At 41.7% G+C, this 15,011-nt stretch overlaps 1 protein-coding gene across 1 annotated transcript in view; it reads left to right on the forward strand.

Moving 5' to 3' along the window:
- The window catches only part of LONP1 (lon peptidase 1, mitochondrial), a 66,691-nt gene extending 51,924 nt beyond the window's left edge, over positions 1 to 14,767 (forward strand). Inside the window, exons 16-18 of the mRNA XM_019550659.1 lie at positions 443 to 651; positions 8,388 to 8,552; positions 14,399 to 14,767. Of these exons, the coding sequence (XP_019406204.1) occupies positions 443 to 651; positions 8,388 to 8,552; positions 14,399 to 14,563 (539 nt within the window). The 3' untranslated portion in view covers positions 14,564 to 14,767. The remainder of the gene's footprint in view (positions 1 to 442; positions 652 to 8,387; positions 8,553 to 14,398) is intronic.
- Positions 14,768 to 15,011: the final 244 nt, after the last annotated feature.

Consider the following 15,011-nt stretch of genomic DNA (forward strand, 5'->3'; position numbering starts at 1 on the left):
GCTAAAGTTGCCCAAAAACTTGAGGAAGATGCAGTAACAACTTTCAGATAGCCTCAACTAGGGTTAGTGTTAGTTCAGAGCATTTGCAGAGTGTAAGAGTAACTGTGTGTAGTCATCTAATCTTATTCTTGTTGGCTTCAAATGCTTTGATGGCACAGCTGTAGATATTTGCATTGGGTAGGAGTTGCAAGTAATGGTAGTTTATTGGGCTAAATGAGCTACTAACTGGAGACTGTCAGTAATTTGCCAGTGTGATTTCAAACTAACCTACCCAAGAGAATGTAGAGCTTAGACTTTAAATAATCTTTGTGCCAGTATTACTGATGTCTTGCAAAAAACCTATTAACTAGAGCTTGGGGTTTGAATGGGCCCTGGTTCACTGTAAACTATTTTAAATTGCTAGCACGCTTAATCCTTTTTTGCTTCTGATCATGTTTTGTAGGAGGTTCCACTCTGTTTATTGAAACATCCTTACGGCGACCCAAAGACATGGAAAATAAGGATGGATCCCTTGAAGTAACAGGCCAGCTGGGAGATGTGATGAAAGAAAGTGCCAAAATAGCTTACACATTTGCACGAGCTTTCCTGATGCAGAAGGAGCCTGGCAATGATTTTCTTGTCACCTCCCATATCCATTTACACGTGCCAGAGGTAAAGTGAGCCAAGAGTCCCAATTCCTTAGGAGTTGTGTAAGAGCCTAGACAGACAGCTTGAGAGAGAAACAGACATGCAGGTTTGTTGGGTAGAGAGGGCTCAGTCCAGTCATCCTTATTGTGCAGATAGTCTGCCTTCAGCAGGAGACCTGGACAAATGTAAAATATGGCATTATTCCTTGGTATCCTGGGAAGTTGTTCAGATAAGATGTGCTTCCATCTCCTTTCCTCAGGAGCCATATGGTGAGGATAATACTATGCACTTGGCACTTCAGCCAAGATTCTAGGCATTTTATTATATTTCCTGTGTTGGGTAGATGGGGAAACTCCAGCACAGAGATGAATTCCCTTGTTCTTTGGATAAGTTATAGCCTGAGATTTAGGAGACCTTGATTCAACTTTCTGCCTGACTAGCTCAGTTTGAACCTGGACAAGTCCCTCTAACTAAGTAATGTAGGTTTCCAAGTCACTTATTCAGGCTGATCTGATTACTAAACTATTGCAGAAACTCCACTGAAGTTCTAAAAAGTAATGCAGAATCCTCCAGCTCCAGCCGCTACAAAATTCAGTAGGCATCTATATTTTGGACTGCAAAGGTACCTAGGCATCTAAATTTTAGGCTTTTGTACATACATGGAAACATCCCAGTCTGAACATCTAGGTGCCTAGCTCCTGCCTAAGCTCCACTATGAATCTAGATCAGAGGCAGAGCAATGCTTAAACTGTGTCTGAGTCACTGGAGAACCCTGATCAGTAGATGTGCCCAGGGCACATGTAACTCGTTTACACCATTGAGTTCAGTACAAGATGCAGCAGCCACAGTCACTTTCACATTAACGTGGGAGAAGGAGATGGTGCTCACATTTTATTTAATAGCCTTCTGGTTAGAGAAATCATCCAGGGCTGAACCTGTTTAGCCAAAGAGTATTCAAACCCACCTCTCCAAATTCCCAGGAGAATGCTGGGCTTTAGAATAGTCTAGGGCTGGAGGCATCTTCTAACCCGCCTGTTTAAGATGAGTCAGGAGACTCCTGACACCAAGAATGAAAGTAGCATTGGGTCAGTGAAGAGTAATCAAAAGAGATCCTGAATCTAGAACCTAATGATTAGGGTGCCATGCAGTTTTTGGGGATTCCCCCCATCGTAGGCTCTGTTTCTTACACTCAGTGTTATTTCTTGTTGAAAACAATTCATCTAATATAAAATTTAGAACCACTCCTAGGAACAGAGACCAAAACTCATTACTTCCCCCACCTTCCCTCAATTAGGTGTTGGCCCTCTAAGGAGGACTCTAAACTTGGAATCCTGAATAGATAGAGGTGCCTAAACTCCAGAGAGGGATGGAAGTTCAACATATACCTGTGCAAAGTGTTTCATATTAGCAGGTTCTCAGTGACTCTCTGGTCAGCATTTGAGCTCTGAGTGCCCTTTTGGAAGTGTTTCCCTCTCCCTGTGGGAAGACTAGGTCCCTAACGCCTCTAAATTACCTTCCTAGGATTAGACACCTACTTCGGTAAGCATATCAGAGTCTAAATTGGAGGTGCCCAAGACCAGATCTGGATTGTACCCTTAGGCACTCTTGAAAACATTTACTTTTTGTCTCTGTGCTTGAGTTCCCAGTTTCTATAATGGGATAGCACTGTAACAGTGCTTCTAAGGGTTATGAGGATAAATGCACTCAGTATGGTAAGATACTATGGTAATGGAGACCTGGTAGAAGAGAAAGTAGGTAGATTTCTGTGCTACCATCAGAGCTGTACCTTGCTTCCAAAGAGTAGCTCACTTTAACCCAGGTCTTTTTCCTCCTGTATTTTTTTCTGTATTAGAGTTTGACACCATACTTTTATAACTTATTCTTTGAATACTAGTTGTTATGTCTCAGTGCTAATTCCCTGAAAGACTGCATCTATAACTTGAGATTTTTCTGTTATTTTTCCTTTCAGTATGTATTTCACTTCCTTGATTGCTTTTCAGTGATATTTCTTGCATTTAAAACTAAGCTGCCATTACATTAGCTCACGACTGGTTTTCTTATGGGTCTCCATTTTTTTTTATTCTCATTAAATGATTTCCAGTCTGTCTTCTCTCCCCCCCTCTCCCCAGCTCTGTGGTTTGTGTTGTGTATACTGTATTTACTCAAATAGAAGATGAGTTTAGTGCCTTGTCTTAAAATCACATAAAAGGAAACCACATAAAATACTACCTTTGAACTGCTGCTAAAACAGCATGTGCTCAATAATGGAAAATGACTATGATGTTGTTTTAATGCAACCAACATTGAGTAGGACCATAAAACACATGGCCTATATTGGACAACAGTGCTGGTGGGAACCTTTTTTACAAATGTTATTAAAAATACACTTATCCTACATTTACAAAGCTACACAAGAGCATTCTTGTTTTACCAAAACAAGAAACAATCATATCACAGAAACAAATACATATAAAAAACATACAACTACATATATTAAACCCTTAAACAACAGACATCAACTTCCCACAAAAAATAAACCCTTACAGAAATCTTTTTCTTCATATAGAATCCCATGAAAGACTGTTACCTCAGTAACTACCTGAAACTCTCTACCCCTCCCATCAGTCCTTTTTGTTGACTTAGTGAAACAAGTGTGTCCAGTCCTTTCTCCTCCACTTCTTTGCCTCTTTCTCTCCAATCCTGTCCTTGTTCCAAGTGATTTAGTATTTCAGTTCATGGAGCCCAAGCTTCAGGCACTCTTTCAGTGAAAGCTAGCCCCTTACACACCTAGAGTTACTTCCTATAAACTAGTTTTAACATATGCTAATAAAGTCCCTGTGGTATGAGTCCATATAGCATCATCTCCAGCATTTAACAACAGGTTTATTTTGGTGACACACAGAAAGTGGCAGGCCTCTTTCCATACCCCCGTTGCATACGTAGACTACCAAAACACTTTCCACTGTTTCTTCTTCCCCACACCTCTCCTTTGGGCAATTAGATGAGCTCATTAAGCCCCATCTGTGTTGCACTTCTCTCAGTAACAAGATATTATTTGCAATCATCCATGCTAGGTCAGCATGGTCCCCTTTTAATTGTTTACCTGCCACCAATCTCCACACCTTCTTCACTTGTTCTTCTGCGAAGTTTTCCACAACCGCCATCCTGTCTGCCTTACCACTTTCATCAATTTCTTATGATCCTTCAGGACCTCCAGCCATACCTTCCCTATTTTATACCTGCGCATTAATCCTTCCATCCTCATGTAATAAATCGGTGGTCGCCATGCCCATGGACTCTTCAAAGAGGTCTGATATATTCCCCATGTTCTCAAAATTGCAGCTGCATGAAATCAGGTGATGTTCGCTGCTTTCCTCTCTTTCTCCATTACTGCCTTGCATATTGCGCTTACATATTTTGCATAGACAAACATTCCCAAATCCAACAGCCCCCAAACCCCTCATCTGTCTTGTTTTTGTGCAGTTTTCTGTGTAGTGCAGCTTTAGGCAACCTTTCTTTTTTGGCATTCCAGAAGAACACACAGATTTCCCTATGTATTTTTGCTGTCTGCTGCCATGTTGGTGGGATTACAATTCTTGTGTATAGAATGATCGGCAGTAGCACAGCCTTAACCACCGCTACTATTCTGGCAAAGGACAATGTTCTTTCAGACCATAAGTGAAGTATTTGCTGTATCCTTGCCATCACCTTTTCCCATGCTGTATCACCTTTCCCTTCAGCTTCCATTGGGATCCCTAGCACTCTGATCTCCCTCTCTTTCATTTGAAGGCCAAATTTCTTCAAGTCCCTCCAGTTCCCCACTCCCATTATGGTGCTTTTCAACCTATTTAGTTTAGCTCTTGTTGCTTCGCCATACTGATGTATGCTTTAGCACATTTTTTATCAAAAGTTTATCTCTAATTATTCCTTTTTTTATCATCCATGTATAGTATGCATTTTACCTCCCCCCTCCCCACCCCCAGTATCTGTACTCTGCTTATGACTTTATCCTTTCTTATTCTTTGCGCTAACAGTTCCATGCCACACAAACAGTAGTGACTACAGGAGCCACCCTTGTGTCACCCCTGTATGGGTTTTAAAGGCCCCAGTTAGGTGCCCATTAATATGGACTTGACGCTCCACTTTTCTATACAATAACCTTATCCAACATATACATTTCAGTGGGACCCCCACTTTTCCTAGCACTTCAAATCTGTACTCATGATCTACTGTCATATGCTTCTTCTAAATCACAGTTTGCTATAACTCTTTTGTTTTCCTCTCTTGTGTGGGGGACAGTGCATGTCTGATCACTTTGGATATCCTTCTACCTGTTACTGCTCATACTTGGTCTTCATGTATTATCTTCTTGAGGTTTTTCCTCATCCTCAAAGCCAACGTCTTGGCCATTAACTTATAGTCCATATTAAGGAGTATAATTGATCTCTAGTTTTTCAGGATTTCCTTCTCCCCTTTCTTGAAGAGTAAAGACACCAGACCTCTTGTAAAATCTTTCCCTGCCTCTCCTGTTCCTGCCATTTCCTGAAAAACCTCCACTATATCCCTCCCTACCCATGCCCAAAACTTCTCTTGAAATTCCATAGGCAGCCTGTCTGCTCCTGGTGATTTCCTACTTGTTAAACTCCTCCTCTTCCTTTATCTTTTCTTCCATCTTCTTTGTTTCCTCCTCCCCTGCTTTCTCTTCAGTCTCTTCCAGCAAATCCTTCATCTTCTTTCAGTCTGTCTCCTTCTGATATAGCTCTTCATAAAATCTTGTTGCCTCTAACACCTGCCCTTTTTTCCACCTAGGTACTACTGCTTTTGTATAGTGATTTTAATTCTCCTTTTGTCATCTTTTCTCTAGCTGAAAAGTCCCAGGGCCATTCTTTGTTTTCTTCTGGGTGCTTTTGCTAAAAATATTTTCTCTCTTGTCTTTTTTTAAACCACCTTTCTAACTCTTGTTGTGTTTTTTCTAGCTGTTCTTATACCTGTCTTCATTCTGTGGCTTCCTTTACTAGCTCCTACATCTTCCTTTGCAGCTCTCTTAGCTCTTTCGACAAGAACACATGGTTCCAGTCATGAATGGGGGCTTGTTAGCACATGGAGCCTTTGTGTGAGGTATCTGGTGTACACACATACTGGGCAGGGCTGAGTTGTGGGGTCACCATGGCTTGAAAAACTGTTGACTGTGCTGGGACCTAGATTGGTAACATATATAGTAAAGCATGAGCCTTTGGGCTTCGGACTAATATCCTGTGAGGCTTTTTGGTTAGGATTAAGTGTCACCGGCCAGCTGAGCACTGTGAATATATCAATTTAGTTGCAGACTGACTGAGCACTGCAACTTTATTAGCCACTGGGCTTTTTGGTTCGGGATGGAGAAGGTGATGTTGGAAAGAAATGACAAGTTTCACTTACAGAAAGGAATGAATTTTACTTATGACAACACAGGAAATAGTTTACATATATAATAGTTAATAAAGGTTAAGCTAATAAACTTAACAATACAGAATAAAATTGACAGTGATAATAAAACAGATAAAGAAATTAACCAAGAGTTCCCACTTGGTTAGTAACTTATTGATAGTCCCTTGGTTCAAAGATGCACGTCAAGTTGAATCAGTGAAGTCAGATGTCTCTGAACTGGGCTGCCGGAAGGATACCGGTGGAAGCCCCTCGGTCAGGACCTGGTCTTCGCTGTCACAGGGAGTAAGAGAGATCCATGGGGGTATGGGACAGCAGTGACCCTTCTGTTCTGTCCTTCCCCAGGGTTACTATGACATGCGTGTTTTTTTATATTCTAATTATGCTAATTTTTTAGTTATATAGCCATTCATAATATTGCTTTATAGCTGTTATCCTATGGGGTTAAAAGGTGTTAGAAATTATTATAATAAGTTACTGCCCAAGCTTGGGTTTATCCAATAAGCAAATTGCAATGCAGCATCTTCAGGTTTAAAATGAACATTACCCCACCTAAATCCAGCCCCTTCAGAACTCTCTGACTATGCTTTTTTGAGATGTACTTTCTTGAAAAGTACTGGATAAGCTGGGCAGTTGAATCCAGTTTTTATCATCATCAAGGCTAAATTCTGAGCGAGAAAACTACTAGGTCAGCTAATTTCACAGCTATAGCTTTGTCTTTAAGGCCTAGTCAGTTCCACAGGCAGTTACGAGTTACATTTGCGGGTTACAAAAATACAAGCTTCATATTAGACAAAAGTTCCAAATGCCTCCAAGAAGCACATATTTATTGCTTATTAATTTATTTGGTTCTGGCCATCACAATTAAGGGAGACAGGGAGCATCCGAACCTCAAGGTTTCCAGGCCTGGAGTTTTTTACATTGGATGTCTACCTACGTTTGGGGAGTATCTGAAGCCCCAGACCAATGGGTCTGGGAGGGAGGATACTTAACCAGTGGTAGAGCCACACAGACTTTACAATGGAGTTCTGCTTAGTCAAATTTTAGAATTTGACTACCGGGATTTGCTCAGTTGAAATTGAAACTGATTTGGCCGTGAAAAAGATAAAAAAATTTAAAAATTGTTTGTGCTGTATGTAAGTAGGTGCCAAAACACTAGTTAAGAAGTGTTTTTGGAGTATCTGTGTTAAAACTTGCAGCAGTTTCAGAAAATATAAAATGCATTAATTCTGAGTGAACTAAATCTATGGGTACTATGTGCAAATTACTACAGCTGTGTTGATTTCAAGCTTAGTTTTTTTTTAATTTGTCCCTCACTTACATGTGCTCAGAGAGAGCAGGGTCTGACAGTAAGGAGAGGGGGAAGGGGCTGCAGGGGGAAGAAGTTGGGGGGCAAAGGGGCTGCCTGACCCTTCCCCAGATTTATTTTCCCTGCTGTAGCAGTGGGAAAGGGACAAATTCAAGACAAACTTCCAATAATTAGATTCTATACCAGAAAAATAATATCAAACTCATACATTTTCCATATATAGAATCTAATTATGGGGGTGTTATCTTATAATCAGGGTCATCTTATATTCAAGTAAATATGGTATGGTGTGGTCCTTTCTATTTCTATTTTGGCTTTGGAACATCAGGTTTCAAAACATAAACTCCAGTCCCATCACATGTTCATTCAAAGTGCTGTCATCACTTCGTAAAACAATTGTCATTATTAATTGCTTGATAATAACTTTCTGTCTGAGTGCTGCTGTTTCATTTCTATACTTTTTCCTATTCCTTCTCTGTCACTGTCAGAGGGACATAAAGCCTCTGACTGTCCATACCGTCCTAAGCATGGTTAAATGAAGAACAAAAGGATCTTTAAATGACATGAAGGATGCAAGATAATGGTTCTCCATGACTATATAAAGTACATGATCTTTCACAAAGTGGGTGCATGTCTTTTTGAGGCTCTATCTTAATCTGTATCTTCTAAGTAATCCAAAATCTGTGGCATTCCCAAATCTATTAATCCCATGACCCATATGTAGAAAATTGAAATGTAATGTTACAGCTGCATGTGTAGTTTTGCCTTTTTAATAGGGCTACCTTGGACTTCACCAGGGCACCTCGACTAATCATTGACATAGTAAATCAGGTATCAACAATCAAAGCCAGATATGTTAGTCTGGACCTCGCAACCCTCTCTTCAGCTTCTGTAGCAGCCCAGCAATGACAATTATGTTGGAGTGAGTTTAGCTGCAGATCTGTGTACAGTGCTCTTGGCAATGAATATTTCATACCTACCTTCTCATTTAGTTTGAACATTTCTGTCAAAATATCTTTCACTCCAGGGAGCAACTCCAAAGGATGGACCAAGTGCAGGGTGTACAATAGTAACAGCCTTACTGTCACTGGCCATGAATCGTCCAGTGAGGCAAAATGTGGCCATGACTGGAGAGGTGTCATTAACTGGAAAAATTCTTCCTGTTGGTGGAATCAAGGAGAAAACTATAGCGGTAAGTGCTGTTTCTGGTTGTAATTGTCTGCAAGTCTGTGCACTCTGCCAATATGTTAGCAAGGGCAAAGGTAAGGGCCCTAGAAGTTATTGTAATAATGTTCAACATCTCTATAGTGCTTTAGCTGGTATGTTGTAGGGCACTGGAGCAGTTTGCAGTATGCTGCAGTCTGCTGTGTCAAAGGGTACTGAGAGATTCAACACTGTGAATATGGAGATATTTTCTGTGTCGGTGACCATAAAGAGTTTACCTCAAGAAATACCAAGGGCTTTCCCTGTAATTTGCCCTGAAATACCAAGGGCTTTCCCTGTATTTTGCCCTGAAATGAATCCTAATTTTAAGGTATATTGGACAGCATGCTGTTGGAATTTGGCAGTTATTAGACACAGACATTAAGGTCAGAAGGACCCTTGGATTATCCAGTCGGATCTCCTTTATAGATTCATACATTTCTACAGTTGGAAGGGACCAGATAGATCATCGGGTCCAATCCCCTGCTCCAGGTAGGAAAGAGGGCTGTGGTTAAGTAACCCCAGCCAGATGCCTGTCTAATCTCCTCTTGAACACCTCCAAGGTAAGGGAAAGCACCACCTCCCTTGGAAGCCCATTCCATATTTTGGCAACCCTCAGCATAAAGGATTTCTTCCTTATGTCCAATCTAAAACTATTCTCCTTCAGTTTGTGGCCATTATTTCTGGTAACCCTGAGGCGCCCTGGTAAAAAAAAAGTGTCCCCTATTTCCTGCTGACCCTCCCTGATGAGTTTTGTAGGCAGCCACAAGATCACCTCTCAGCCTTCTCTTGCGGAGGCTGAAGAGATTCAGGTCCCTCAGTCTGTCTTCATAGGGTCTTACCTGCAGGCCCTCAACCGTATGAGTAGCCCTCCTTGGAACCCTCTCAAGGTTGTCCACATCCCTCTTGAAGTGCAGCACCCAAAACTGGATGCAGTACTTCATCTGTGGCCTCACCACTGCTGCATAGAGGGGATTGATCACTTCCCTAGACCTGCTCGTGATGCATCTGCTGATGCAAGAAAGAGTGCTGTTAGCCTTGCTTATTACCTCGTCACACTGGCGACTCATGTTCAGTTTTGTTTTTGACCAAGACTCTGAGATCTCTTTCCACGGTTGTGGTACTCAGAATGGTACCCCCCAGCCTATAGGTGTGTTGGAGATTCTTTCTCCCGAGGTGCAGCACCTTGCACTTATCCTTGTTAAGTTGCATCCTATTCTGATCTGCCTACTTCCCCAGTCTGTCCAGATCTGCCTGGATTTGCTCCCTGCCCTCCAATAGTTTAGTGTCATCTGCAGATTTGGATAAGGTGCTTTCAACACCTTCATCCAAATCTCTGATGAAGATATTAAATAATACTGGTCCAAGGACAGAGCCTTGGGGGACACCACTGCCCACATCTCTCCAGGGAGAAACCGGGCCATCCACTACCACTCTTTGGGTGCATACCATAATCCAGTTTTTACCCCACCTTACTTTGAAAAAATCCACATCGCAGCTACTCAGTTTGCTCTAAGAATTGGGTTTGACACTGTGACAAAGCCTTTTTAAAATCCAGGTAAATAGTATCTACTTCCACTCCTGCATCTAAGCACTTTGTGACCTGGTCATAAAAAAAGACCAGGTTAGTCAGGCAGGATCTGCCTGCTATAAACCCATGCTGGTTGCCCCTTAACATTGTGTTACCCCCTGGGCCCCTGCAAATTTGATCCTTTAATGTTTTTTTCTAGGGTTGTGCTGAGAATAGAGGTGAGGCTAACTGGCCTATAATTACCCAGGTCCTCCTTCCTCCCCTTCTTGAAGATAGGGACCACATTGGCCCTTTTCCAGTCCTCGGGACCTGTCCCAAGTGCCAGGAGTGCTCAAACAGTCCTGCCAGTGGTTCTGCTATGTCATCAGCCAATTCCTTTAGTACCCTTGGTTGAAGATTGTCGTATATTGTGTCCTCTTTAAAATTCGCAGTTACTTCTGTAATCAGTCAATAAATTGTGTCTAGTTAAAATATCTCTTCCAGAAAAACATGTGAAGATATCAAAAGATGGAAAATCCATTGCTGCTTTACAGTTTTGTTCCACTGGTTAATCGCTATCAGTGTTAAAAGTGTGTGCCTTATTTCTTTCTTGAATTTGGTTTCAACTTCCAGAGCCTGTTAGTACCTGGGATTATCTCTGTATGCAGCATTACCTGCGAGAAGTAAAGTGTAAACACACACTTAACATGTCAATGTGACATGCTTTACCTACACACAATAGGTATCTGACAGAGGAGGAGAGAATTTGTTTGGAAAGCTGCTGGCAGGGACAAGATGGAGAGAAAGGAAAAACACATGCAGAAGCACCTACCTCTTAAGGTGTTTCAGGAGAATTTGAATTCTACCACTCCTGCCCTGCACGCCCCCACCGCACCTCCTTCTCCCACCCTTCACACAGATCTCCATCGTTCTGTGCAAGGATTTGGGGAGCAGCTCACTTCTCCAAGGGAAGCACAGAGCTCACTTCTCATTAGCAGTCCAACTGAAGGTGTAGGAAAGGAATTAACAGCCCCTGCCAGAAGCTCTCTGGCTCCCCTTGCTGGCAAGTGCTGGCAGAGCAAATTCCCAGGGCAGTTTTTTCCCCTCTGGATAGCTTGTCCTGTGAATGTAACATCTGTCGGGTCCATATCAAATGTTTTGCTTAAGTCTGCTTTGTTTCCTTTGTCTAGGAAATTGTTTTTCAGAGAGAAGTTAGGCCAGACTTTCCTGGTATCTAACTTCATTAGATTGCAGTTCATCCCATGTTTCATTTACCTCCATGTCTTAGTTTTCTTTAAAATATGTTTCAAGTCCTTTGGAGACCAGTGAGGTCAGATGTGTCATTGCCTGAATTATGTCCCCATTCCTTAAATATAACTACTACACTTGATGCTCTCAATCATGTTGTATTACTCCCTGCTTCAGAAATTAATAATTCTTGTTGTCAAACCTGTGATTTCATATGCCAGCTATTTCTGAATCTTGAGTTGAAAACTATCCTGTACAACGTGACTTATTGTATGAAGATCTTTTGGGGTTTCTTTCCAGCTCAGTTGTAGTAATTTTCCCACCTATATCATTATTCTCATCATCCATCTTGCCTCTGTACCCCATAGTCAACATCATCAGCCTTTTTGAAAACGGAGAGGAAAGTTCCTTGGCCATCTGTACCAAGTCTTAGCCTCAGCCTTGCTACATAACAGTCCCACTTATTTTTTTGTTCTTCCCTGCGAAGCTGAAAAAGCGCTTTTACTTGTTTTTACTGTACTTTATAGAGTATAACACTGATTGACTTTTAGTAACTCTCAATTCTATCCCAATAATTCCTCATCTCTGAAAGCCTTTTTTTCAATTAGGTTTCTATTTCTTCACCTTTTGTAGGTAAGAATTCAAGGACTTAAGTCCATACAAGTGCAAGGGACCAGCAGGGGAGATTATGCTTAGGGGCAATCAACCTGGGTTCATTAGAGGCAGTCCTGTGAGACCAATCTGGTTGCCTTCTACAACCAGGTCACAAAAGCTTTGGACACAGGTGTTGCTGTGGACATAGTCTTTTTGGACTTTAGGAAGGCCTTCGACACTGTCTCATACCCCATCCTCTTTAAAAAATTAGGCGACTGTGGTGTCAACGCCTGCACAATCAGGTGGGTTGCAAATTGGCTGGAGGGCCACACCCAGAGAGTGGTGGTGGACGGGTCATTTTTGACCTGCAGGGACATAGGCAGTGGGGTCCCCCAGGGTTCGGTCCTCAGGCCCCCACTGTTCAATGTCTTCATCGGCAACGTGGACACGGAGGTGAAAAGCACCTTGTTCAAGTTTGCAGATGATACTAAGATGTGGGGAGAAGTGAGCGCGTTAGAAGAGAGGGACAGGTTACAGAGGTGGGAGGATGAGAACAGGGTGGGTTTCAATACAAACAAGTGCATGGTGTTACACCTGGGGAGAAAGAACCAGCACCATACTTACAGGCTGAGGAACTCCCTTCTCGTCAGTGCAGAGGCAGAAAAGGATCTTGGAGTCACTATTGATTCCAAGATGAACATGGGCCGCCAATGTGGGGACGCAGTCAGGAAGGCTAACCGCACCTTGTCATGCATCCATAGATGCATCATGAGCGGGTCCAAGGAGGTGATCCTCCCCCTCTATGCAGCACTGGTCAGGCCACAGCTGGAGTACTGCGTCCAGTTCTGGGTGCCACGCTTCAAGAGGGATGTGGACAGCATGGAGAGGGTCCAGAGGAGGGTCACTTGCATGATCAGGGATCTGGAACCAACTTGCAAGGGAAATGGTGCTCGCTCCTACGCTGAGGGTCTTCAAAAGGAGGCTAGACAACCAGCTAGCTGGGGTTGTTTGACCCCAGCATCCTTTCCTGCCCATGGCAGGGGTCAGACTCAATGATCTGCTTAGGTCCCTTTTGACCCTACCAACTATGAAACTATGTAACTAAGTGTCTGTGGTCCACACTCCAGTCAATATCACCATTTGCTTCCTTTTGTTTATAAAGTTGGTTCTTTTGAAACACAAAACCTTATTTAGGAATTTACGTTTTAAACTCATGGTCACTTGAATCAAGGTTGTTTTAGATTTGAAGTGATTCGTTTGAAGAAGTGTGTTATCACATAACTGAATGAGTTATTATTAAAAAGGGGTAACTAAACTGGGCTGCTAATGTCAAGTGCCACCCCACACACTCCTTTCTTTCCCACTCTGCCATTCCTGAACAGGTTAACTCCATTATGAAGCCTACATCAGATTTTTAATTATACCAGTTATATCATTTTTTCTCCTGCATTTTCATTTTTTCTCTTTATTATGCAGCCCCTAAAATTAATATAGAGCAATTGAAAAGCTTTTCATGCTCTTTGTCATCACTCTTCACCTTGTTCCTGACATACTGAATTTGTTGCAACTTCATATTTGACACATCTTTTATCGCTGCTTATCATTCTCCTCACTGTGTCAGCAAGTTTCACCAGAGGAGATTAGCTCCTCTATCTGTGAGAAGACAGCCATCCTGTTAGGACAGTGTCCTTTTCCACTGTCACCCAGTACTCATCAAAACCAGATCCTGAACTTCACATCAGTCACACAACCAGTCAGTGGTTCACTTGCAATATTTTTGCATCATCTTCCTTATAGTCTGAAAGTATCTGAGTAGATTACTAATTTAGACTTTTTTCCACTCTTTTAACATCTCTGAACTCTTTTATAATCTCTAGTTCTATATTGTGCTATATAATCTGTTCCAGTATGTGTCACTAATTGTTACTTTCTGTTTGAGAGAGTTGTAGTTAAGCCATGTTGGTCTGAAGTCAGGCAAAAGTTAGGAAGATATGGCACCTTAAAGACTAACTTGTTCAGAAAGGTGTAAGTTTCATAACATCCAGAGTAGTAGTAGGTTGTTGCCTACAGAAACTCATGTCTTTCTGAATGAGTTAGTCTCTAAGGTGCCACCCTGTCCTGCCTTCTGCCTTGCTTTCTGTAATGTTTTAACCAAGAATTAGTGGAGAGAGCGTCCGCATTGAGTGACATCCAGAAGATTGTGTGGGTATTATGGTTTTACAAGGAGATTAGCCAGTTTTTTTTCCTTGAAGGTAATATTGATTTCCATTTAGTAGTGGGTTAAAATAGAGTCTACCTAGCCACTGACAACAGCAGCCTCTTAATACCATCCTCACACATCCTAACTTTTCTCACTACAAACCAAAATTGTGCCACAGTCAAGAGGACATGCAATTTTTGAGATGAACATCAAAACATAAGTGAGAATTGACTGCTAAACATGCTTTCTACCACAGTCCAGATAACTTTTTTTTCCTCCCTAGGCCAAGAGAGCTGGTGTTACCTGCATCATTCTTCCATCAGAGAACAAGAAGGACTACTATGACCTTGCTGACTTCATTACAGAGGGACTAGAAGTGCATTTTGTTGAACACTATAAAGAAATATTTGACATAGTATTTTCAAAACCTGATTCTTCTGGAGGTTGACTAAAATATTCGTATTGAAAGTTGGTCTGTTCCTGACTGCTTTACCCCAGTCCAGAAACAAGAGGAAGCATAAATATTGCTGCTGCGCAGCCACTTAAATGGATGATGGCTTAATTTACCACCACCTTGGTTAGAATGAAGTATTTCTCATGTATAAATACAAAGTGAATTATGATTTAAGTAAAATATTTCCACTATGCTTGAGCTTTGACATGATTCCTCAGATATTTGCACAGTGCTGTTCACCACTAGTGGACCTGCTCAGTCCTACCTCAAATAGTATAATTCCTGTTCCTAGTGGAGAATGCTATTGTTAGCCTGCTTGTAGTGGGGTGTTTAGGTTGAGCTAGCAGGATGTCTTCTATGCTTTAAATGGGCAAAATGTTCTGAAAGTACTGACAGTTTTTTTCTGATTTGCTCAAGAGAACTCTTTCTATATTTTCTACTT

This window comes from Crocodylus porosus, unplaced genomic scaffold, assembly GCF_001723895.1.
Source record: "Crocodylus porosus isolate Cpor-Errol unplaced genomic scaffold, CroPor_comp1, whole genome shotgun sequence".
NCBI classification, from domain to species: Eukaryota; Metazoa; Chordata; order Crocodylia; family Crocodylidae; genus Crocodylus; species Crocodylus porosus.